Source organism: Leptonychotes weddellii, chromosome 5 (assembly GCF_054177405.1).
Source record: "Leptonychotes weddellii isolate Sample4059 chromosome 5, ASM5417740v2, whole genome shotgun sequence".
Lineage (NCBI taxonomy): Eukaryota > Metazoa > Chordata > Mammalia > Carnivora > Phocidae > Leptonychotes > Leptonychotes weddellii.
This window is the reverse complement of record NC_138373.1, coordinates 118692746-118716357: the sequence shown is the minus strand read 5'-3', so window position 1 is coordinate 118716357 and position 23612 is coordinate 118692746. Positions and strand designations below refer to the sequence as shown.

Genomic DNA, 23612 nt, shown 5'->3' with positions numbered 1-23612 from the left:
GGAGTTGTATAAAGACTTTACCCTGTACGCTTTCCCTATCAGCTATTCCTCCCCTCTTTTCCTTCTCCCCTCAAATAAAAACCTATTCTGAATAAAGAATCTGCTAAATTCTTGAATTGTATATATTAATCAGTCAATAGTAGGCCAAAAGTAATGTACTTCAAATGAATTATAAGCAGATGTCTTTCTAATATCCTGATTTACATGCTTAAGGGAGACCCTGATTCTGTCTAAGCACTGGCTTGCACTTAAATTCTATGATTCTAATGAAATCCACCTAAATGACAAGATTCCTTTTGGTAAGGTTTCATGGAGAGTCAGAAGTTATTTTGAAAGGCAACCACCCCAAAGACATGTGGGAGAAAACAAAAAGAAAGTCTGCATGTACTGACATAACAGTTCCTAGACATGATGGTAAGACAAAAAAGCAGTTGCAAAACATATGCATAGTAAGACAGAATTTATGTATATAAAAATTTAAAACCCATAAAACTATGTATTTCTATAGATAAATATGTATGTATATAAATGCACAGCAAAAAGGTAATTGAAGAGTATATACTACAGAGCAGTATTTTCCTTCTGGGAGGGGAGTACTTTTTATTCTTTTTCCTAGAATATATTCTCAGATAAATACAAAGTGAAGAACTTTTACATTTCTAGGAAGTACTACATATGATGATTTCCTTAAAATAGTTTGCTACCAAAGATACAGTTTAGCAAATACCACTGTTGTCTATATTTCAACATTACCATATTTTATCCCTGCTGTCCCTCACCTTTCTCTCATTGGTCTACACAGGCTCAAATTTAAGGAAGTCATTTTAGCTTTTTCTTGAGTATTTGATAATGAAGAGCTGGTACAGTTGTCAGAAGCATCAAAATCAAGGTGAGAACTGATACAATGGGAATGAAGGTAGGCAGGTTCATCTTTTGGCTTTAATGTGATGCATTTGGTATGAGCAGGCCTCTGAAGACAAGATGCTTTAAGAGTAAGATTCTTACTGGGTGTGCTGTGTAACATCAACTTGCCATGTTCATCTATGTACTGCAGAGAAAAAGTTGTGGTACCAAGGTTAACATATCAAAGCACACTCAGCTTCTCAGAAGAGAGATGATATCTAAGTCCCAAAGAGCACACGCAGTGCTAAAAGTCTATCAAATTAAAGTGATATTTGTTTAGAAGCAAAGCATTGTTGCTTGAAATTGGAAACTCCTAAGAGTATTTCTAAAATTGTTTTCATTACATATGATTAATGCTAAAATACTTGCATTTAGGAAAATTTGCTCAGAATTCTAATTTGTTTCCTTTGAAAAGGGAAAAGCCATCAAAGTCAAACATTTGTATAACATGAACTTTGATCCACAACACCAAATATATTATTGTTTTTGTTAACTGAAAATTACAGAACAGCAACATACTAGAATCAACGCCTATTATGAAATCAAGTAAATGTATGTATTCAATGAATCCCAGCTTTTAGTTATTAAAATCTAGGTAACACATTTTGTAATTTAGAAAAGAAAAAAGATCTACTTAGTCTCTGTATCTCCAGACATTATTGTAAGGCTCCTGCTGGTTGCAACCATCTATACCCTTTTCTAGAAGAGCTCATCTTCAATAGTCACAGAGTATGTAGTCCCTCTCTGCCAAACTGCATCTATAAAGAAAACTATAATGGCAAACAGAAGTCAAAAGATGAATTTCAAAAGTTAAAGGCACAGATCAAACCACTTCTGGAGATAATGTAAGTGGTAATTATTAAGGGTAAATTCTATTTGGAGATAACATCAATGATCTAGACTCCTTGTAGCATTTATAATATAGAAAATTGCAAATTATATTAAAAGACATAGTATCACAATTCATTTTTTGTATGTTCTAAATATTTGGCACAATGCATAAACTGCCTTATTTAGAAATGACTTGATAATGTATTTTCAAAACGATTATAAAAATGTCAGGTTGTAGAGTTTCATATCTACCTGATTTCCATTCTCCTCCTCACTATCCTCCTTTCACATGTCCCAAATTTTATCTTTTCTTACTGAAAACCTGTATCATTCTTATTTCTTAATTTAATGCCAAATAAAAAGTAATCACTAATAATATACAGCTAGTACTAAAAAAAAACAAAACAAAAACAAAACCATTAATTTAGCTGTAACAGCCATAGCTTTAGGGTATTTTCAGGAGATATCCCCAGAACAAAACAAATTCGAACACTCATATTTCATACAATAACGTGATGCTTTTTTTTCAGATTGCTGTTTACCCCAAAACTGTTGCAATATACATTTTTAAAAACAGTATTTTCCTCTATAATCACAAAGCAAAACAAGATGCAGAATACCCATCATCATTACAGAAACAATGATTGTATACTTTTAACATAATATTCAGGTATTTTTAATGACTATCTTATACCAATTTTTAATTATATATACTAAATGTATACACTTACGAGTTGAAAAATATATTGGTTCTACCTACCTACTACTTTTAATACACAATACAGTAACTTGTGTCTTCTTCCTAATAGCACAATTTATAAGGACAGGAACACAAAAGATATGTTAGAGAGGTGAAGAAAGTATCAGAGAAATTTCCTCAGCCTTAGTTTACCCTCTCTTTACCTCTCCTTTATGCACATACTGCAATTGGCTGGTCCTCTTTCATTCCTCTTTTATCCTATTCCTACCTAAATACCTCTCAGGCCTCAGGACAAGGACAAGTATTCTATTTTATTTATTGTTGCTAATGAATTAGCTTAAATTATAGGTCAAAAAAAGAAGAAACGCTTGAGGTTAGGAAAGATACACAGAAACCAAGGGAGAGTAAAGGAAAAAAAATATGGAGAGTGGTTTTATCCCATCAATAATTATCTGGCAACTCTGGAGCAGAGGTTCCTATCTGGACTTAGTATCACTAATATAGGGTCAAAAATCAAGAGTACAACTCTCCAATTATCAGGCTTTAAGACTTTACTTTTTGGAATAAAGCTCAATTTCATCTCTAATTAGTGTAAAAAATATTTCACTCCAAAGGAGAAGAGCTTATTTCCCATCTGCACGTATACTAGTAGAAATGGCAAGGCTTTCTTTACTATCTGTGGAAGAACCAAGGGGACAAAAACAATTTTTCCTGTATTTGTACTCATGATTCCCCTTGTCTCCCCTACTGCCCTGCATAAACACAAACTTCACAGGACACTGAGAGACTATACAATCATCTGATAAAACAACAACAACAACAACCAATTTTAGCTTATCTCCCTGATTTTTTCCACCCTACCCTCCCCAAACACACACAACAGAGATCAGTGTGTTGAGTTTAGCAAGGAAAGTAACTAAAGAAGGTAAAGTGAGGGCTCACAGAACAAACACTTAATACTAAGTTAAAATTCTAGCATCGTAACATCTAGGTGTCAATTCAACTTTAAACCCATTTGGGAAAGTTTAAGCTATTAACTTAAAAATATGGTAGTACTTCTTTAGTAACTGTAACCTCTTTATATCCTCTTAATTGCTCATGCTAACAACTTTATTGCATACTACTGCTTCTTATAAGAAGTAAATCCAGGGACCATTCCATTTTATCTTAGACATAACATTTACTAGTTTTCCAAGCATGACAGAAATGGAAAAATATATATATTAGAACAAGAACAATTTATGTTAATCTCCACAATCTGTGATCCTTCTGTGAGCAGTGTCTGATTCTATTAAAATTAACAAATTTAAGTTCAGTCCTATGCTTAAGGAAAAAAAAAACCCTCTAATGAGACTAATTTACAAAGTATACAAGAATAAAATTTTATAATAAATCTTTCCAGTGTTCGCTATAACCACATTACATGAAATGTTTCCCTTCACAGAAACTCAGAAGGACAACTCTTATAAAATGTAACAAACTTCTGTGTTCGTCTCCGGCAACCATTGAACAAATACAATTTGCTCACAAAGGGTTTAAAAGTGCTGCCCCAAGAGAATAAACTACCCCCTAACATGCTGTATGAATGAGTCTTGGCGAGTGGCAACTCTCTGGGACCTCTTCCTCTCTTCTCGTGCCAGTGAACCCATCTCACATAAAGTCTAAGAGAAAACTAAAGCCATTGCAGAAGTGAAACTCAGCATGCTCCACCCAAATACTTCTAAGGTAACCACTTCAAAGCAAAATCAGCAGAATTCATCTCTTTTATCCAAAAAAATCCCCCCAAAACAACAAAAAAACAAAAAACCCCAACAAACCAAAAGGCAAATGCTGTTGTTCAATCATCAGAAAGACTTATAGAGGCAAAAAATATGACAACAGCAATAATTCAAGTAAAGTATATGTGAAAATTTAAATACGCCACTTTCAAGTTAAGACAAAAGTGAAGGGGAGCTATGATCTTTATATCAGAGTCAAAAAGCTTAGGCATTATCACCAAATGTTAATTCACTTTACAGTCATCAATGAGACTATTGTATATATTTTTGCACCTTGCGCTTGTAAAAGCAGATAAAATATTTAATATGTAATTTTACAATGTATTTTACCAGCTCAGCATACAGGTTGTATATAGATTATATCAAAGTAGTAGACAGTTAAGGGGCCTGTGCAAACCCTGCAAAAATAGTACTTCAGGTATCTGCTAATAAAAAAAAAAGAAACAAAAACAGTTTGCTATTTTCTAGAAGTGATACAATTCAAACTACCACAAAATACAAAGGGCTGCAAAAATGTATACCATTCCAACAACATATATAAGTTATTAAATAAAGATTTGATTTAAAAGAATATAAATGAAGCCTTTAAGTAGGTCTTTTCTACATGCATATTATTCCCTATTAAAGAAAAAAATATGTAAAAAGGCCATTGGTAATTGCTTTGTTAACATTTGTAGAAAAATGCCAATTCTCTGGTCACAAACTCCACTAAGTTTAGCACTTAAGGTCTCTGCAGTGTTATAAACGTAATTTAAAATACTGTTAATTCTATAATTCCATTGGTAAAATAATGTGACTTGGAATATGGCAGTCTTCATGTTGAGGGCAATGATCCACAGTTTGTTTAACTTCTTAAGTGTGAACAGTTATCCAGAAGAACAGCACCCTCCACCACCGCTCTGGGCTTGAGGTTCATCATCAATAATCTGTACACCTCGCCTTGCAGATCCTGGTTGACTGGAGCCATTGCCTTTTGCTCTCTCATCCACTTGTGCTGTTTCTATCATCCCTAAGAGAGGGAGAAAACAGAAATTATTTAGGACCACAACCTATGAGTTTTCTCTATAATTTCAGTATACCACCATGATAGCCATTTCTGACTTTCAACCAATAAGGAAACAAAATATAATAAACATTTTGTCAGCTCACTAAATAGCTTTTCCTGCAAGTTACAAATAGTTAATAGCAACTGTATTTGTCCAATTGCATCATGGCCACAGTGACATCAATAGAGAAAAAAGTTTTTGCTTTGAACAAATAACTGTATACAAGTATAATCCTTAAGATTTTCCAAATATACTTAGCAACATGTCAAAGAAGTTCAAATTATTCCACGTGCAACTAATATCTAGGGAATAAGATTTATTCTACAACTAGTAATGTAATACTTTTAAGCAAATAATATTTGAAAGAATGAAAGAGTTTAAGATGAGGGAGGAAGAACAAAGCTGGAGGACTCATGCTATTTGACTTAAAGATATAGCAGAAAGTTACTCCAATAAAGAGTGAGATACTGGTGAAAGGAGAGCTCTAAAGATCAATGAAAGTAATAATACACTATATATGTTAACTAATTGAATTTAAATAAAAATAAATAAATAAAGATCACTGGAACACTGTCCAGAAATAGATCCCCCATATATGGTCACTTGATTTTTGATGTATGTGCCAAGATTATTCAATGAAGAAAGAATAACCTTTTCAAGAAACAGTATTAGAACTGGACATTTACATGTAAAAAATAAACCTTGATCTATCTATATCTCTCACCATATGTAAAAATTAAAAAATGAATTATGGACCTAACCAGAAATTTCTAGAAGAAAACATAGGAGGAAATCTCTGTAGGAAAAAAATCTTTGTGACTCTGAATTAGGCAAAGATTTCTCATATAAGACACACAAAAAATGAATTATAAAGAAAAACTGACAAATCAGACCTTATTAAAATTTAGAACTTCTGCTCTGAAAGACACAGTTAAAAAATGAAAATAGAAGACACAGATTAGGAGTAAATAGTCACAAAATACATATCTGAAAAGATGAAGAAAGAAAAGAGGGAGTCCTTAGAACAATAATTCTTAAACTTGGGTTCAAAGACCCAATGAACAATGGTTTCCAAATTTAGGTGTACAGGAAAATCCAGTATAAGAAAACACCACAAATTCTAATTTCTACTTATTGTTTCTTAACCTTTCAAAATTTCTAGTTTTTCATGTTTTATAAAAATGTACAAAATATATTATTTGTGTATGTTCTATACTTTTTAAATATACATGGGAAATATTCACTTTTTTTTCTATAAAGATGTGAGATTTAGGGCATCTGGGTGGCTCAGTCAGTTAAGTGTCCCTTTCTTGATTTTGGCTAAGGTCATGATCTCAGGGCTGTAAGACTGAGCCCTGTATTGGGCTCCATGCTCAATGCAGAGTCTGCTTGGGATTCTCTCTCTCCCTCTTCCTTCGCCCTTCCCCACCACTCGTGGGTTCATGCACCCGCTCTCTCGCTCTCAATAAAATCTTAAAAAAAAAAAAAAAAGATGTGAGATTTATAACATTTCTAAGCTACAGATCTAGAACCTTGGTACTCAAAGTATGGTCTGAGGACCAGAATTATCACCACATGGATGTCTGTTAGAAATGAAAAGCTGAGGCCCACACCAGACCCACTCTATCAAATATACATTTTAACAAGATCTCCAAGTGATTGATAGGTATGTACAAACAGTGAAAATAGAAATAAATTCTCAAATTTCAGTGTGCATCACAATCACATGGAAGGATTGTTAAAACAGATTCTAGGCACCACCTCCAGAGGTTTTGATTCAGTTGGTTTGGGTGGGGCACAAGAATCTGCATTTCTAATACATTCTCAAGTGATGCTGATGCTATTGATCAGGGGACCTCACTTGGAGAATTAAAGCTCTACAAGAATTATGAATGATCTTCAGGTTTTTGTAAAACTGAAATTTACTCCAAAGTCTGTGTATATGTATATTTTCCTAGAGACAAAATACACAGTTTCATCAAATTCTCAGAAGTGTTTGAGGTCCATAAATTCAAGGAATATAATTTGACAAAATCGTTTCAATCTATTATTCCATAGACTAGGGTTTTCCTAAGTATGGTATACATTCTATTGGTGATAAACATTTTCCTCTTTTTTAAAAACTTTCTACTATGAAAAAAACTTCAAATATATATATAAAAGTAGAAAAAACAGCATAGGGCGCCTGGGTGGCTCAGTCTTTAAGCGTCTGCCTTCGGCTCAGGTCATGATCCCAGGGTCCTGGGATCGAGTCCCACATCGGGCTCCCCGCTCGGCAGGAAGCCTGCTTCTCCCTTTCCCACTCCCCCTGCTTGTGTTCCTGCTCTCTCTATTCTCTCTGTCAAATAAAATCTTTAAAAAAAAACCAACAGCATAATGAAAATCCATTATGTCCATCACACAATTTCATCTATACTAAGCAAGCATCCTTAGTATTATTTTGAATCAAATTCTAGACACGTAATTTTATTCATAATTTTAATATGATCTCAAAAATATAAGGACTCTTTTTTTAAAAAAATAAGAACTTTTTAAAAAAGTATAGCCACAACACCATAATCATACCTTAAAAAATTTACAATAATTTTTAAAATAAAGAATAATTCAATTTATTTAAACTAAAAAACAAAACATTTCAACCATTTTTCCCACCCCAAACCCCTTCCTCTGGCAACCACCAATCTGTTCTCTGTTATCTATGAGATTGGTTTTATTTATTCATTTTTAGATTTCACATATAAGAGGGATCATATGTTATTTATCTTTCTCTGACTTATTTCACTTAGGATAATGCCCTCAGGGGCAGTGGGTGGCTCAGTCGTTAAGCATCTGCCTTCGGCTCACGATCCCAGGGTCCTGGGATTAAGCCCCGCATCGGGCTCCCTGCTCGGCAGGAAGTCTGCTTCTCCCTCTCACACTCCCCCTGCTTGTGTTCCCTCTCTCGCTGTGTCTCTATCAAATAAATAAATAAAATCTTTAAAAAAAAAAAAAGAAAAGGATAATGCCCTCAAGGTCCATCCATGTTGTCACAAATGGCAAAATCTCATCGTTTTTTTGGCTGCATAGTTAGTTTGATGTAGTCCACTTGTTTATTTTTGCTTTTGTTGCTTTTGCTTTCACTGTCAGATTAAAAAAATCAGGGCTATGTCAAGGAGCTTACTGCCTATATTTTCTTTTAGGAGTTTTATGATTTCAGGTCTTAGGTTCAAGTTTTTGATCCATTTAATTTTTGTGTATGGTGTAAGATAGTGATCCAGGTTCATTCTTTTGCATATGGCTGTCCAATTTCCCCAACACCATTTATTGAAGAGACTGTCCTTTCCCCGTTGTATATTCTTGACTTCCTTGTCATAAGTTAATTCACTATATATGCATGGGTTTATTTCTGGGCTCTGTATTCTGTTCCATTGATCTGCGTGCCTGTTTTTATGCCAATACCACACTGTTTCACTATAACTCTGTAATATAGTTTGAAATCAGGGAATGTGATGCCTCTAGCTTTGTTCTTCATCTCAACATTGTTTTGGCTATTCAGGGTCTTTTATGGTTCTATAAGATTTTAGGATTCTGTTCTCTTTCTGTGAAAAATGCCACTGGAATTTTTTTAAAAAAGATTTTATTTATTTGACAGAGAGAGAGGGAACACATGCAGGGGGAGTGGGAGAGGGAGGGGGAGAAGCAGGCTTCCCGCTGAGCAGGGAGCCCAATGTGGGGGATCATGACCTGACCTGAAGGCAGACGTTTAACAACTGAGCCACCCAGGCACCCCTGCCACTGGAATTCTGATAAGGACTATGCTGAATCTGCTTTGGGTAGTATGGACATTTTAACAATACTGATTCTTCTAATATATGAGCATGGATTATCTTTCTACTTATTTGTATCTTCTTCAGTTTCTTTCTTGAATGTCTTACAGTTTTCAATATACAGGTCTTTCACCTCTTTTTCTTGAAATTCATTCATAGGTACTTTATCATTTTTGATGTAAATGTAAATGGGATTGTTTTCCTAATTTATCTTTCATTATTAGTGCATGATTTTGCATGTTGATTTCCTATATCCTTCAATGAACCAATTTTATTTATTAGTTCTAACAAGTTTTTTTGATGGGAGTTTTTAGGATTTTCTTTGGGGTTTTGACATATAATGTCATCTGCGAGTACTGACAGTTTTGCTTCTTCCTCTCCAATTTGTATGCCTTTTGTTTCTTTTCCTTGCCTAATTGCTCTGACTAGGACTTCCAATACTATGTTGAATAAAAGTGGTGAGAGTGAGCCTCCTTGTCTTATTCCTGATCTTAAAGGAAAAGCTTTCAGCTTTTCTCCATTGAATATGATGCTAGCTATGGGCTTTCTGTATATAGCCTTTATTATGTTGAGGTATATTCCCTCTATATCCACTTTGTTGAGAGTTTTTGTCATAAATGGATGTTGAATTCTGTCAAATGCTTTTTCAGCATCTATTCAGATGATCATATGATTTTATCCTTCATTTTGTCAACATGGTATATCACAATGATGACGTGGATGTTGAACCATCCTTGCATCCCCGGAATAAATCCCACTTGATCATGGTGTCTTTTTGCTATATTCTTGAGTTCAGTTTGCTAATATTTTGTTGAGAATTTTTGCCTCTATGTTCATCAAGGATACCAGCCTGTAATTTACTTTTCTTGTGGTGTCCTTGTCTGGCATTGGTATCAGGGTAATGCTAATCTTGTAAAATGAGTTTGGGAGAGTTCCCTCTTCTACTTTTTGGAAGTGTTTGAGAAGGACTGGTATTTTAATTCTTCTTTTTTAGCAGAATTCACCAGTGAAGCCATCTGGTCCTGAATTTCTGTTTGCTGGGAAGTTTTTGATTACTGATTCAATCACCTTACTAGTAATCAGTCTGTTCAGAGTTTGTATTTCATTATGATTATTAGTAGGTTATATATTTCTAGGAATTTATCCATTTCTTCTAGGTTGTCTAATTTGTTGGTGTATAATTGTTCACAGTAGTGTCTTATGATCTTTTGTATTTCTGTGATATTAGTTGTAAAGTCTCTGCTTTCATTTCTGATTTTATTTGAGTCCTCCGTTTTTCTTGGTGAGCCTAACTAAAGTTTTTTCAATTTTATCTTTTTAAAGAACCAGTTAGTTTCATCGATCTTTTCTATTGTGTTTTTCTTATCTATTTCATTTATTTCTGCTCTAATCTCTGTTGTTCCCTTCCTTCTCCTTTGTTCTTTTTCTAGTTCTTTGAAGTATAAAGTTATATTATTTGAGACTTTTTAAAAAATGTTTTACTTTTTTTAGTAATCTCTACACCCAATGTGGGGCTTGAATTCACGACCCAGAGATCAAGAGTTGCATGTTCTTCCAACTGAGCCAGCCAGGTGCCCCTATCTGAGACTCTTTTTTACTCTTGAGTTAGGTATTGCTATGAACTTCCCTCTTTTTTTTTTTTTTTAAAGATCTTATTAAGTTACCTCTACATCCAATGTGGGGCTTGAACTCACAACCCTGAGATCAAGAGTCTCAGGCTCCACCAACTGGGCCAGCCAGGCGCCCCTAAACTTCCCTCTTAATACTGCTTTTGCTGGATCCCATAAATGTTGGTATGCTGTGTTTACATTTTTGTTTGTCTCAAGGTATATTTTGATTTCTCTTTTTGATTTCTTCTTTGACTTATTGTTCAGTAGCATGTTATTTAATTTCCACATATTTGTGAAATTCTCAGTTTTGTGTAATTAATTTCTAGTTTTATGCCATTGTGGTTGGAAAGGATGCTTGATATGATTTCAATCCTCTTGAATTAAGACTTGTTTTGTGGTTTAACATATAATTTTGGAAAATGTTTCATGTGCACTTGGGAAAAATGTGTATTCTGTTGTTTTTGGATAGAAATGTTCTGTAAATATCTGTTAAGTCCATCTGATTTAACACATCATTTAAAGCCAATGTTTCTTTACTGATTTTTTGTCTGCATAATCCATCCATTAATGTAAGTAGGGTATTAAAGTCCCCTCCATTATTTGTATTGCTGCCTATTTCTTCCTTTAGGTCTGTTAATATTTGCTTCATATCTTTAGGTGCTCCTGTGTTGGATGCACAAATACTACAAATGTCTTATCTTCTTGTTGGCTTGACCCCTTTATTATTATGTAGTACAGTTCTTTGTTATTACAATCTATGTTTTAAAGTCTATTTTGTCTGATATAAGAATAGCTACTCCAACTTTCTTTTGGTTTCCATTTGCATGGAATATCTTCTTCCATCCCTTCACTTTCAGTCTCTATGTGTCCTGACATCTAACCTGAGTCTCTTATAGGCATATAAATAGGTCTTGTTTTTTTATTCATTCAGTCACTCTTTCTTTTGGAGAATTTAGTCCACTTATATCTAAAGTAATTATAAGTATGTGTTTACTGCCATTTTGTTTTCTAGCTGCTTTTGTAATTCCTTTCCGTTCTTTTCTTCTTCTCTTGCTCTCTTCCTTTGACATTTGATGACTTACTCCGCTGGTATGCTTATATTCCTTTCTCTTTATCTTTTGCATATTTACTACAAGTTTTTGCTTTGTAGTTACAATGAGGCTTACATATATCAACTTATAACATCTTAAGTTGATCCCATTGTAAAGCTCAACATTATTACTCCCCCACCAATGTTTTATGTTTTTGATGTCACATTTTATATCTTTTCATCTTATGTATCCCTCAACTAATTATTGTAATTATGGTTATTTTTACTACTTTTGTTTTCTAACCTTCATACTAGCTTTATAATCAATAATATACTACCTTTACTAAATATTTACTTTCCAGTGAGATTTCTTCTCTCAAGTGTGTTCTTGTTACCAATTAGCACCCTTTCTTTTCAGGTAAAAGAAGTCCCTTTAACATATCCTTAGGGCAAGTTTGGTGATGATGAACTTTAGCTTTTCCTTGTCTGGAAAATTCTTTATTTTTTTTCTTCCCTTCTGAATGATAATTTTGCCAAGTACAGAATTCTTGGTTTGAAGTTTTTTTCTTTCAGCACTTTGAATATATCATGCTATTCCCTCTGGCGTGCAAAACTGCTGCTGAAAGATCTGCTGATAATCATAAGGCGGGGGGAGGGAGAATCCCTTGTATGTAACAAGATGTTTTTTGCTTGCTGCTTTTAATATTCTCTCCTTATCTTTCACATTTGACATTTGCTTAATAATGTATCTTTGGTGTGGATCTCTTTAGGTTCCTCTTATTTGGAACTCTCTGGGCTTCCTGGACTTGGATGTCTGTTTCCTTACCCAGGCTGGGGAAGTTTTTAGCCATTATTTCTTCAAATAAGATTTCTGCCTCTTTCTCTCTCTCTTCTCCTTCTGGAATCCCTCGGATGCAAATGTTAGGCTATCTGATGTTGTCTTATAAATCCCTTAAACGATCTTCAATTTTTTCACTTTTTTTTCTTTTTGCTTTATCCCTTTCACTTTTTTCTTTTTGCTGCTCTGATTGGGTGAGTGCCACTGCCTTGTCTTTGAGTTGACTGATCATTTCTTCTGATTCATCTAGTCTGATGTTGAATATCACCAGTGTATTTTTCAGTTCGTTTATTGTATTCTTCAGCTTTGTGATTTCTACCTGGTACTTTCTTATATTTTCCATCTCCTGTTGGAAGGTCTCACTGTGTTCATCCGTTCTTCTCCCCAATTCAGTGATCATCTTTATAACCATTACCTTGAACTCCTTATCAGGTAAATTACTTATCTGTTCCACTAAGGTTTTTTCCCGAGGTTTTATATTGTTCTTTCATTTGAAACATACTCCTCTGTTTCTTCATTTTGTGTGACTCTCCATGTTGTTTTCTATACAGTAAATGGAACAAGCAACCTATTATATTTTTAATAGCTCCCAGTAGTTGAGGATGTCCCAAGACCTATCAGTTCCCAAAGGGGAGGATCTCAGCACCTAGATTCAGAGTGACTGGAAGCCCAATCTTTAGGCATCGGCTTTCAAAAGTATGCAGATATAGGGATGCCTGGGTGGCGCAGTTGGATGAGCCTCCAACTCCTGGTTTCAGCTTAGGTCGTGATCTCAAGATCATGGGATCGAGTCCTGTGTGGGGCTCCATGCTCAGAGGCAGAGTCTGCTTGGGATTCTCTCTCCTCTCCCTCTGCCCTTTCCCCCGCTCATGCTTTTCCTCTCAAATCTTAAAAAAAGAAAACAAAAAACCCCAAAAGTATGCAAATATATAGTCCTATAGGACTGCAATCATAAGCCCCACTGGCCACCAGGGCCAGGTGATCTGGAGGTATCCCCTGGATAGCAGTCACAAAAATTAGGGCTCCAAACAAATGGAAAAGCTCTTCCTATGAGCAAGCTAGAACAGGTAGAAGAAGAGCACCAAGATGGTGCTCACAGCCTACTGTCCTTGAAAGCAGCTCCAGAGGCCACTAAATGTGTCCCAAACCTGAAACTTGCCCCTCAGGCCACAGTCATGATGACTAGCTAACAGGCATCCTTCACAGAAAAATTGAGCTTGTGGGTCTGTTGCTACTTGCTGTGCCCTGTGGGTGGTAGTTGTTTAAGAACTCTTTCTCTGTTGCTTATAGTCCCATGGGACCCATGACCATAAGCCCCATTGGCCACCAGAGCCAGGTAATGCAGAGGTATCCCCTGGCAGCAGTCATAAGAATTGGGTACCAGACAGGGGTATGAGCTCCTTTCTGAGTAACATCAATTATTAAAGTCCAATGGGACCAAGAATACAAGCTCCCCTGGTCTCTAGGCCAGGTGATCAAGATAGATTTCCTAGGTGGCAGCTGCAAAAATTGGGGCACCAGATGTGTGTAAAAGCTCCCCTCTGGGAGATAATGGTGCTCTGGAGCACAGCAGTGGGAGAGCATGAAGATTGTGCCTGCCAGTCTCTGTGCTGGGAGAGTATTCTATCAGCAGGCTCCTAGATGTGTGTTAAACTATATGCCTTTAATATAAGCAGGTGAGCCTCCCTCACTTTAAGTTGGTGTGATCAGCTGCCTCTGAGCTGGGACCTGGGGCAAGTGAGTCCAAGCGCAAGCCCTTCAAGAGCAGTTTTTAAGACTGCTTCAGTCCTGTAGGTCTTGGGATGTGAGCCATGCTGGTTTTCAAAGCTAGACGGGGGAATCATCTCTCATTTATATCTTAAAAGTTGAGATGCCCACTGTGGGGTTCAAAGTCTTCACTCCTTAGGGAGAAGCTATGGGTTTTTCAGTTCCCTTCTGGTTGTGGGTCACCACACCAGGGATGGGGTTTATGGCAAGATTGTGTTACAGCCTCTTCTACCCTCTTAGATGTGGTTTTCTTCTTGTTTGTCCAATGTACAGCTGTCATTCAACCAGCCTTTAGGTTTTTTTTTTTAAGAGGAAGTTGTTCCATATATAGCTTTAGACTCAGTGTGTCTAGAGAAGATAAGTTGGAGATCTTCTGATGTGACCATCTTGAACCAGAACCTCAATAATTTTTTTTTAAAGACTGACTTTACTGTTTTTATTTATTTATATTTTCTTCAAGTAGGCTCTACACTCAATGTGGGGCTTGAACTCAGGACCCTGAGATCAAGAGTCCCATGCTCTACTGACTGAGCTAGCGAGGTGCCCCTCAATAATTTCTTAATATCATCAAATATCCAGTGAGTGTTCACATACTCTGTACTGTCTGACAAATATTCTTTTTCACTACGTTGTCAAATCAAGACCCAAATAAGATCCATCCACCACAGCAGGTTGTTACATCTCTTAAATCTGTGTATTCTCCTTCTATTTTTATTTTTGATAGTTATGCATTTATTTTAATGTGTAGTTGGCACATACCATCTCCATGATTTCATTATCTATTAACTACTTCTTGAAATAGGGCTAAAGTAGATCTTTAAGCTTTAAAAAATGAGTTTAAGAAAAAATATTAAGCAAATAATAGTACTGGTAGATGTGAGAAATCATTGATGTGGTCATTAATGGAGACTATAAAACATCACTTAAAAAATATTATCAATAGTTTTAGAAGAAAAATTTTTAAATATATAAAATCTGAGTATACCTACTTTTACAAAGGTCAAGAAAGAGTTCCTCAATTCCTTTGTTCTGTTTGGCTGAAGTATGATAATGTTTTGCTCCCACAGATTCTGCATACCTTAAAAAAAAAAGTAACATCAGTGATTGATAAAAAATTTTATTTTTGTCATAACTGCTATTTGAATTTTTTTAAGTAGCAATTTTAGTGACTTATTACTAATTAACCCACATTTAGTGAAATTAAGATACACTGAACCAAATTTTAAATAAGAACATAAGGATAACAGACTTGAAATTTTTAAGTTAATTTGGAACCCAAATACTTTAATAAAAGTTTTTGTGACTATTTGATTATGATAGGTTTTTTTTGGCATCACTCTTTACATTTTTTACTAAAATCAAAAAGAGAAGTGAGAATGGAATATTTTTAGATGTTGTCAAAAGTCCAGAATTTACCAGTGCTTCACTGAACCCAACAGCTCACTTTATATTAAGAGGTTTGAGTAATACCTAAATGGTAAAGCACACTGTGCAAAGAGAAAGACTTCTACTAGGGAGTGACTAGAGGGAGGGGGAAAGGGAAAACACTTACGATTCTGCTTCTTGAATGGAAACGTGTCTCTCCTTTTCCAGGTCTATTTTATTACCTAGTTTGAAAAAGCAAAAATGCCTATTCTTAATATTGATTCATTTTTATAACAAAACAAAGCCAATTCTAAATACACAGTTGCCATTTTAATTACCTGGAAAAATAGTACAAATCCCCATCAGACTTCTACATTTCCTTAAACCCTATGATAGGAGGGTTGATCATGACTGCAAGGTAAATGCCTCAATGTCCTTCAAATGGCCCAATGCATATCCCTCCTGAAGCTGCAGCCTCTGTCAGAGAAAATAACTTTTCCAAAGAGATGGGCACTTTTCCTTGATTTAGGATATAATGGAGACTAACAGTCACTTGGGAACCGAGGAATAAACTATGATTCTTAACCAAATGTAAATGGTTCCCAATCAACATACAGCCAGTCAATAATTAAGCAAGGCTACCTTACTATTCATGAAATATATTAGGATAGACTCTTGGACCCTAAGGGTATTTTGGTTTCCTGATATGAACCGGTTAAACATAGCATTTAAACGTATGGCCTTTTAAGCACTTCACTACCACAGGAGAGGAAACTGTACTGTTTAACAACATGAGAGAACTTAATACATGCACATCATACAAATTTAAAATTACTGAAAATAAGTTTAGCTCTTCTTAAACAATGGGACAAAACTGAGATTATGCTAAAAAGCCACTAGAATAAAAGTGAAGAAACTGCAAAATGCAGATTCCTTAATAAATACAGTGTAGAGGTTAAGGTGAGTTGGCTGGACACACAGAATACTAAAGGTAATGGAAATAACAGAAAAAGGAGAAAATACCCTAAGAAAGGATATTTCTTTTTATTTTATTTTATTTATTTATTTGAGACAGAGAGAGCACAAACAGGGGTAGCAGCAGGCAGAGGGAGAGGGAAAAGGAGAAGCAGGCTCCCCGCTGAGCAGGGAGCCCAATGCGGGGCTCGATCCCAGGACCCTGGGATCAGGACCTGAGCCGAAGGCAGACACTTAACAACTGAGCCACCCAGATGCCGCAGAAAGGATATTTCAAACAAATATTTTCATTTCTATTATGACTTATAAGGGGAGAAAAAGGAAACCTTTGTAAATAAGGTCACCTTTTCTTGGGACCTTAGAGAATCTAGAAGACAATTTCAGATAAGGACTAAAGTAAGCACCCACTGAAAGATCCAATGTTTATAACTGAGAAGTACAAGCCCAGAGATTCTGTATATGGAGGACCTAAAATAATCTGAGCACCCAATTGCGGGCAGCTGCAAGTAACTATCTGACACCATAGCCAAAGCATGAGAAGGAAACAGACTATATACTAAAGCTTAGTGATTACCAACAAATTCAGTAATGAACTGTTCCTTCTTTGAACAGTTATCTGTTTAACTCAGCAAGAAGAACATTTTAGTTCTGATTTCCTACATTATATTTGTCAATAAAATTTTAAATTTGCTAAATATTACAGCCAATACATCTGACAGTCACCTGAAGAAAAACAAGTTTTATGCTTTGAAGAATGCAAAAAGCACCACCTAGTGGCCAGTGGTTCCAATAAACAGAGGCACAAGAATTCTGCCACTCAAGGCAAAACGGAAGACTTTTGTTCCAATTAACTAAAACCCTATGAGTTGTTTTTCTCAATCTCTAATTCCTCTGCTTTCAAATTCTACCAGAATTATCAACATCCATTTTTTAAAAAATGAAGATAAAGATAATTTGAGTAATGCCTCAAATGAATATCTGAGGAAAATTATTCGTTTATCATTAAAATAGCTAGCTTTTTTAGTAAGCTAATTACTATTTTAAACAAAAAAAATTTTTTTTACCACTATTTCTTTCAACAATCAGTGTCCATAAAGGGATTAATAACACAGATTAAGTCATAAAAAACTGCATTTTGGTGACTGACATCTTTCCAAACTCAAAACCTTGTTAGTGCCTACAGTTGTTAAAGGCAAGACATCTGAAGGATTAAGGCTTTGGGGCTCATCTATTTCAATGTTACTATGCAGCTATATAGGGAACTTTCTAATAGGCTTGAAACACCTGAAAACAAGGATTACCACCAACTAAAGTATAGTACTATAAAAATTAGGGGGAAAAAGTTGGCTGAAGCTATTGGAGAGGAAAGGGAAAAGCCACCCTGCTAAGAATAGTAAGAACTTTATCTTCTTTATAAATACAGATTTGAATTAAGAACATGAAAGGGCAGATGGCCTAATGGCAGTAAAGGGCTGGAACCTTATTTTGCTTAGACTGTATGGTGGTGTATGGGCCAGTCAAAAGAAGCCTTCAAAAGCTTTAAACCTGATAAAGCTTGTTTTTATGTCCTGGATCACTTCATAACTATGTAATTTTGGGGAAAATTACTAACCTCTCTTAGTATCACTCTGTACAAATGTAGCTAACAAACTTAGCATGGTTGATATGAAAATATGATAATATAAAAGACCTAGCATATAGTACATGCTCAATAAAGCAGTTATTAATATCAGCTTTATTCATCACAGTGAATGATCAAATGGAAAATCATATTATTATGAGAAAATTAAAGCCCATGATAGGCAACACATTTTTTACTACCACCCTGCTAGCTTCATCTAGCTAATTTAGTTACTCCAACACTCTAGGAAGTCTTCCTTTAACTTCCCTCCCCCCAAATATAGTTTGGTTTGCTTTAGTGCTATCACAGCACTCTGTACTTCCCCCTTCATAGCATTTATTGTAATATATAATAACAGTGTGTTCTTCTCCCTCTCTCTACACAATAAGCTCTGGGAAGATAAGGACCATATCTATTTTGTTCACTTATTCTTATACTACACTATTCCCAAGGCTGGTACATAGTAAGCAATATATAATGTTGGTTAAGAATATGGGCTTGATCTAGCAGACAGACCTAAGTTAAAATCCTAGGTCTACCTTAACTAGCTATGTACTTTGGGATGTATCAAGCTCTTAGCCCACTTCTCATGTGTGAAATGGAAATGGCAACAATACCTTCTTGTAGTGCTGTCAGAAGACTTAATGAAAGCATAAATGTATAGTTCTTAGGACAGTACCTAGGACTCAATAAATGGTAACTATTATTAAAAATAACTATTTGTTTAACAAACATACAAATGTTAAGGACAGACTAGAAGCAAAATATTATCAAATAAAGCAACCACAGCTAAGAGTGCTAATCTGAGATGGAAAAATCTCTGCTAGCAAAGTATGGAGTTCTCCATTACTGGTTAACACATTATAAGTGGTTTAGATAAGGACCTAGAAGGTTAAGTATTTAATTGACATGAAAAAGCCAGGAGATGATACCATCAAATATAAAGATTCAGAAATATGATGAGTTGAAATTCCTACACTTAAGTTTAAATAACTTAATTATAAAAGAAAAAGATGGGAAAAGCTTGACAGAAAAGCAATACTTATAAAAAAGTGATTCAGATTTTTGTTAACTATAATCTATGTAAAAGAGACACTGTGACATGGATGCTAAAAAATGTATGCAATCTTGGGCAGTGTTGGCAGAATGATAATGGGAGAATTTTAAAGAGAGAGTCATTTAAGTATACATTGGCTCAACAATGTTTGGATTCTAGTGTTCAAGTGTAGAAGACACATTTATACACTGAAATAAACCTAGGAAAAAATAATCAGGATGGTAAGAATGTCTACAAGTTAAACCAAATGAAAAACAATTGAAGACTACAGAATATAAGATTTCAGGTGAAGCATCCAAATGTTTGCAAAGGTGTCTTATTTAGAGGAAAAGGACCAAATATTTGTCAAATGCCATCTCTATGCCAAGTGTTTTCCAAATTATTATTTAATTTTCATTAGATTATATAGAATCCTGGGAAGCCAGGAGATGATACCATCAAACATAAAGATTCAGAAACATGATGAGTTAACACTGGGAAGCAGTGTTATTATTTTGAATTTAGTAATAGAAGAATGAATTTAGTAATAGAAGAATGAATAAACACTGAACTACTATAAAAAAAAGAATGAAAATCAGTATGTGGAAAAAATAATGTAAATGCCTATCAATAACAAAAGGATAAACTGTGGAATATTTATAGAATAAAGTATTAGAGAGCAAAGAGAATAAAATGAACTACAACTATATACAAAAACATAGGAAAATCCTGCAAACATAATGTAAAGCCAAAAAAAAAAAAAAACATAATACAAGAGTTCATACTATATAATTTCATTTATATAAAATTCAAAACAAAACTAGTTCATGCAGAGAAAGACATGTATCAAATGATCTCACTGATATGAGGAATTCTTAATCTCAGGAAACGAACTGAGGGTTGCTGAAGTGGTGGGGGGTGGGAGGGATGGGATGGCTGGATGATAGACATTGGGGAGGGTATATGCTATGGTGAGCGCTGTGAATTGTGTAAGACTGTTGTATCACAGACCTGTACCTCTGAAACAAATAATACATTATATGTTAAAAAAAAGAAGATAGTAGGAAGGGAGAAATGAAGGGGGGGAAATCGGTGGGGGAGACGAACCATGAGAGACTATGGGCTCTGAGAAAGAAACTGAGGGTTCTAGAGGGCAGGGGGGTGGGGGGATGGGTTAGCCTGGTGATGGGTATTAAAGAGGGCACATATTGAATGGAGCACTGGGTGTTATACACAAACAATGAATCATGGAACACTACATCAAAAACTAATGATGTAATGTATGGTGATTAACATAACATAAAAAAAAAACTAGTTCATGCAGTACAAAGACAAGACAGTATCTGGAGGTGGGCAATGCTGAGGGGAAGGCAGCTGGGGTAGTGTTGGGATGAAAAAGAAACACAGGTGAGACCTCTAAGTTACTTGTTTACACAGGTATGTTAAATTTGTGAAATTTTCCTTTTGTGGTAAATGGGCTCTCAAACTTCTTTCAACAATGAATTGCAACTAAAATTCCATGTCACACTTGCCAACAGAAAAGGAACGAGAGCTTTTTTAGACTTTATACCAATCATTAATAAACATTATATAACATTAAATGAGGATTATCTGACCCTACTTGGGATAGTAAGCTACCAGCAATATTCCTAAAACTTCTTATAATATGAACATGAAGAATATATGGTTCAAATTAATTATTCTTTTTTTAAAGATTTTATTTATTTATTTGAGAGACTGAATGAGAGAGAGAAAGAGCACATGACGGGGGGAGGATCAGAGGGAGAAGCAGACTCCCTGCTGAGCAGCGAGCCCGATGCGGGACTCGATCCCGGGACTCCAGGATCACGACCTGGGCCGAAGGCAGTCGCTCAACCAACTGAGCCACCCAGGCACCCTCAAATTAATTATTCTTAAGCTTTATTTATCCAGCTGTTTTTAAAAAAATGTTACTTTGTAACCTGGGTTAAGTAACAAACTCTTGAGGCTTCTTTGACTTTAAGTATATTTAGTCATTTCTTTCCCTCTTCTGAGAGATAACCAGAATCCCAAATAATCAAATCTGTAGTTAGTCACCTATTGTGACTACTTCCATTCCCATTAAGTCCCAGATACCAGACAAAGCCAGGCCAAACTCACTAATGACTAGCTATAGCTTTGGCCCAAACTCCCATGTGGCCTACTATTCCCGTGTTCCATTCTGAAATACTCTTGCCATCTAGCCTAACATCTAGTATCTAGACTTAAAAAGTAGGTCAGATAATCTCCTTGGCATCTTCCCCGAGACATGCGCCCTGATCTGGAACTGTAGAGTTTGCCAATCTAATGGTGAGACAATATAAGAAATGTAAACTCTTAATTTAAAAAAAAAATTCTTAAAAATCAAATGTGCCCACATTGACCATTCCATTCTAGGTCCTCCACTAAAACTACCCTGGTTTCTTCTAGGTCATTGCTATTCTACCAGTCATGCAGAAAGAAAGAAAACAGCATGAGGCTATTCATCATAAGGATTAATAACAAAGCACAGGAATCAGAATGACTTCAATTCATATCCCATCTCCAAAAGCTGCTTGATATTGCGCAAGTTATCAAGTATCTCCAGGGCTCAGCTTCCTCTATAAAGCCCTCCTGGGCGCCTGGGTGGCTCAGTCGTTAAGCGTCTGCCTTCGGCTCGGGTCATGATCCTGGGGTCCTGGGATCGAGTCCTACGTTGGGCTCCCTGCTCTGCGGGAAGCCTGCTTCTCCCTCTCCCACTCCCCCTGCTTGTGTTCCTGCTCTCGCTATGTCTCTGTCAAATAAATAAATAAAATCTTTAAAAAAAAAAAAAAGCCCTCCTAAAATTATGAGAATTACATGAAATAATGTCTACTAAGAACACAGCATAGGGGCGCCTGGGTGGCTCAGTCATTAGGCGTCTGTCTTTGGCTTGGGTCATGATCCCAGCGTCCTGGGATCAAGCCCCACATCGGGCTCCTTGCTCAGTGGAAAGCCTGCTTCTCCCTCTGCTTGTGTTCCTGCTCTCCCTGTCTCTCTGTCAAATAAATAAATAAAAAATCTTTAAAAAAAATATCATAGAAATGATAAAGAAAAAGGGAACCAAAGAGAAATTCCAGAAGTCCAAGAGTGAGTTCTAGAGTTCCTTTATTTTACCCATTAAGAATATTCCTCCACCCTAGTATCATGATTTGCTCATATCCTCGAGAGTCAAATTTGTCCTTAACTCAAAAACGTGTATAGTTAAATGTATAAAACAAGAATACTAGCCTAAGTCGTTAGTTTTAATTTTATTTTAAAGTAGTTCCTAAATTCTTTTTTTCTAAAGAAAATCTTATGATGAAAAACTAAAGATCAAATTGAAGCAAGTCTGGGAGTTGAAAGTTTACATGGTTAGTTTCCCATTTGTTCCTCAAGGTCTTCCCTGAAGTCTGAATCTCCTGAAAGATCACTTCCAAATCATAAATTACTCTAAAATATTAAATATTAAAATATCATTCTTCTTCCTTTCTCATATTACTTTAAAAATGAGAATTACTTATTTGCTATTCTCTAATAACATTAAGGAAACAAAGCATTTTTTTTTGAAACAGAGGACATTTTTTTAAAAAAGTAATGATACTTACCAACTATACATAAACAGATTTCATTTCCCAACATTTTCCGTAATTCTTTGACCCAGTTTTTTACCTGTGTATACAAAAGAGTAAATAGTAAATCCTGTTGCCACGACTATCATTACAACACCCCAAACTCCACATTGTCAAAATACCTCAGAATTTGTCTAACAGCCCATATATTTAGTTACTAGAAATGTTTAAGTGTAGGATCAGTTATTGACAAACTATATTGCAAACTACAACATACAAACATCCAATGGAATGATCTCTCTCTAGATCTACACGAGGTATAAACAGAAATGCCTGTAATTATAATTTTTCGTAAATCTTCCACAGATCCAGCAAAACTATTCACTAGAGCAAAAGCATGTCAACTCCAGCCTCTGATAACAGATGCTTGTAGAGTCACTTTGGCCTTATGAACATCTTAAAATTAAAAGTCTTTTGTATTCTAATTGGTTCTAAATTAGAGGGCATAGAAGCTTCTGTGTCACACACTTAAAAGGGGGAAAACTGTATATGGGCACCAAAAAGAGTACCAAAATAAATTCTCATCCTTTAGTGTATGATAGGTTTTTTCAACTTCAGCACTACTGATATTTTGGCTCAGATTAACTCTGTTGTGAGGGACTGCCCTATGCAATGTATGATACTGAGCAGCATCCCTGGCCTCCTACCCACTAGATATC

At 35.4% G+C, this 23612-nt stretch overlaps 1 protein-coding gene across 1 annotated transcript in view; it reads right to left on the bottom strand.

The window, feature by feature from the left end:
* Positions 1-2232: 2232 nt before the first annotated feature.
* The window catches only part of RAB21 (RAB21, member RAS oncogene family), a 37152-nt gene continuing 15772 nt past the window's right edge, over positions 2233-23612 (bottom strand). The window contains exons 4-7 of the mRNA XM_006744519.3: positions 22930-22993; positions 15862-15916; positions 15299-15387; positions 2233-5221 (exon numbers count right to left, since the gene is read on the bottom strand). Coding sequence (XP_006744582.1) covers positions 5079-5221; positions 15299-15387; positions 15862-15916; positions 22930-22993 — 351 coding nt within the window. The 3' untranslated portion in view covers positions 2233-5078. The remainder of the gene's footprint in view (positions 5222-15298; positions 15388-15861; positions 15917-22929; positions 22994-23612) is intronic.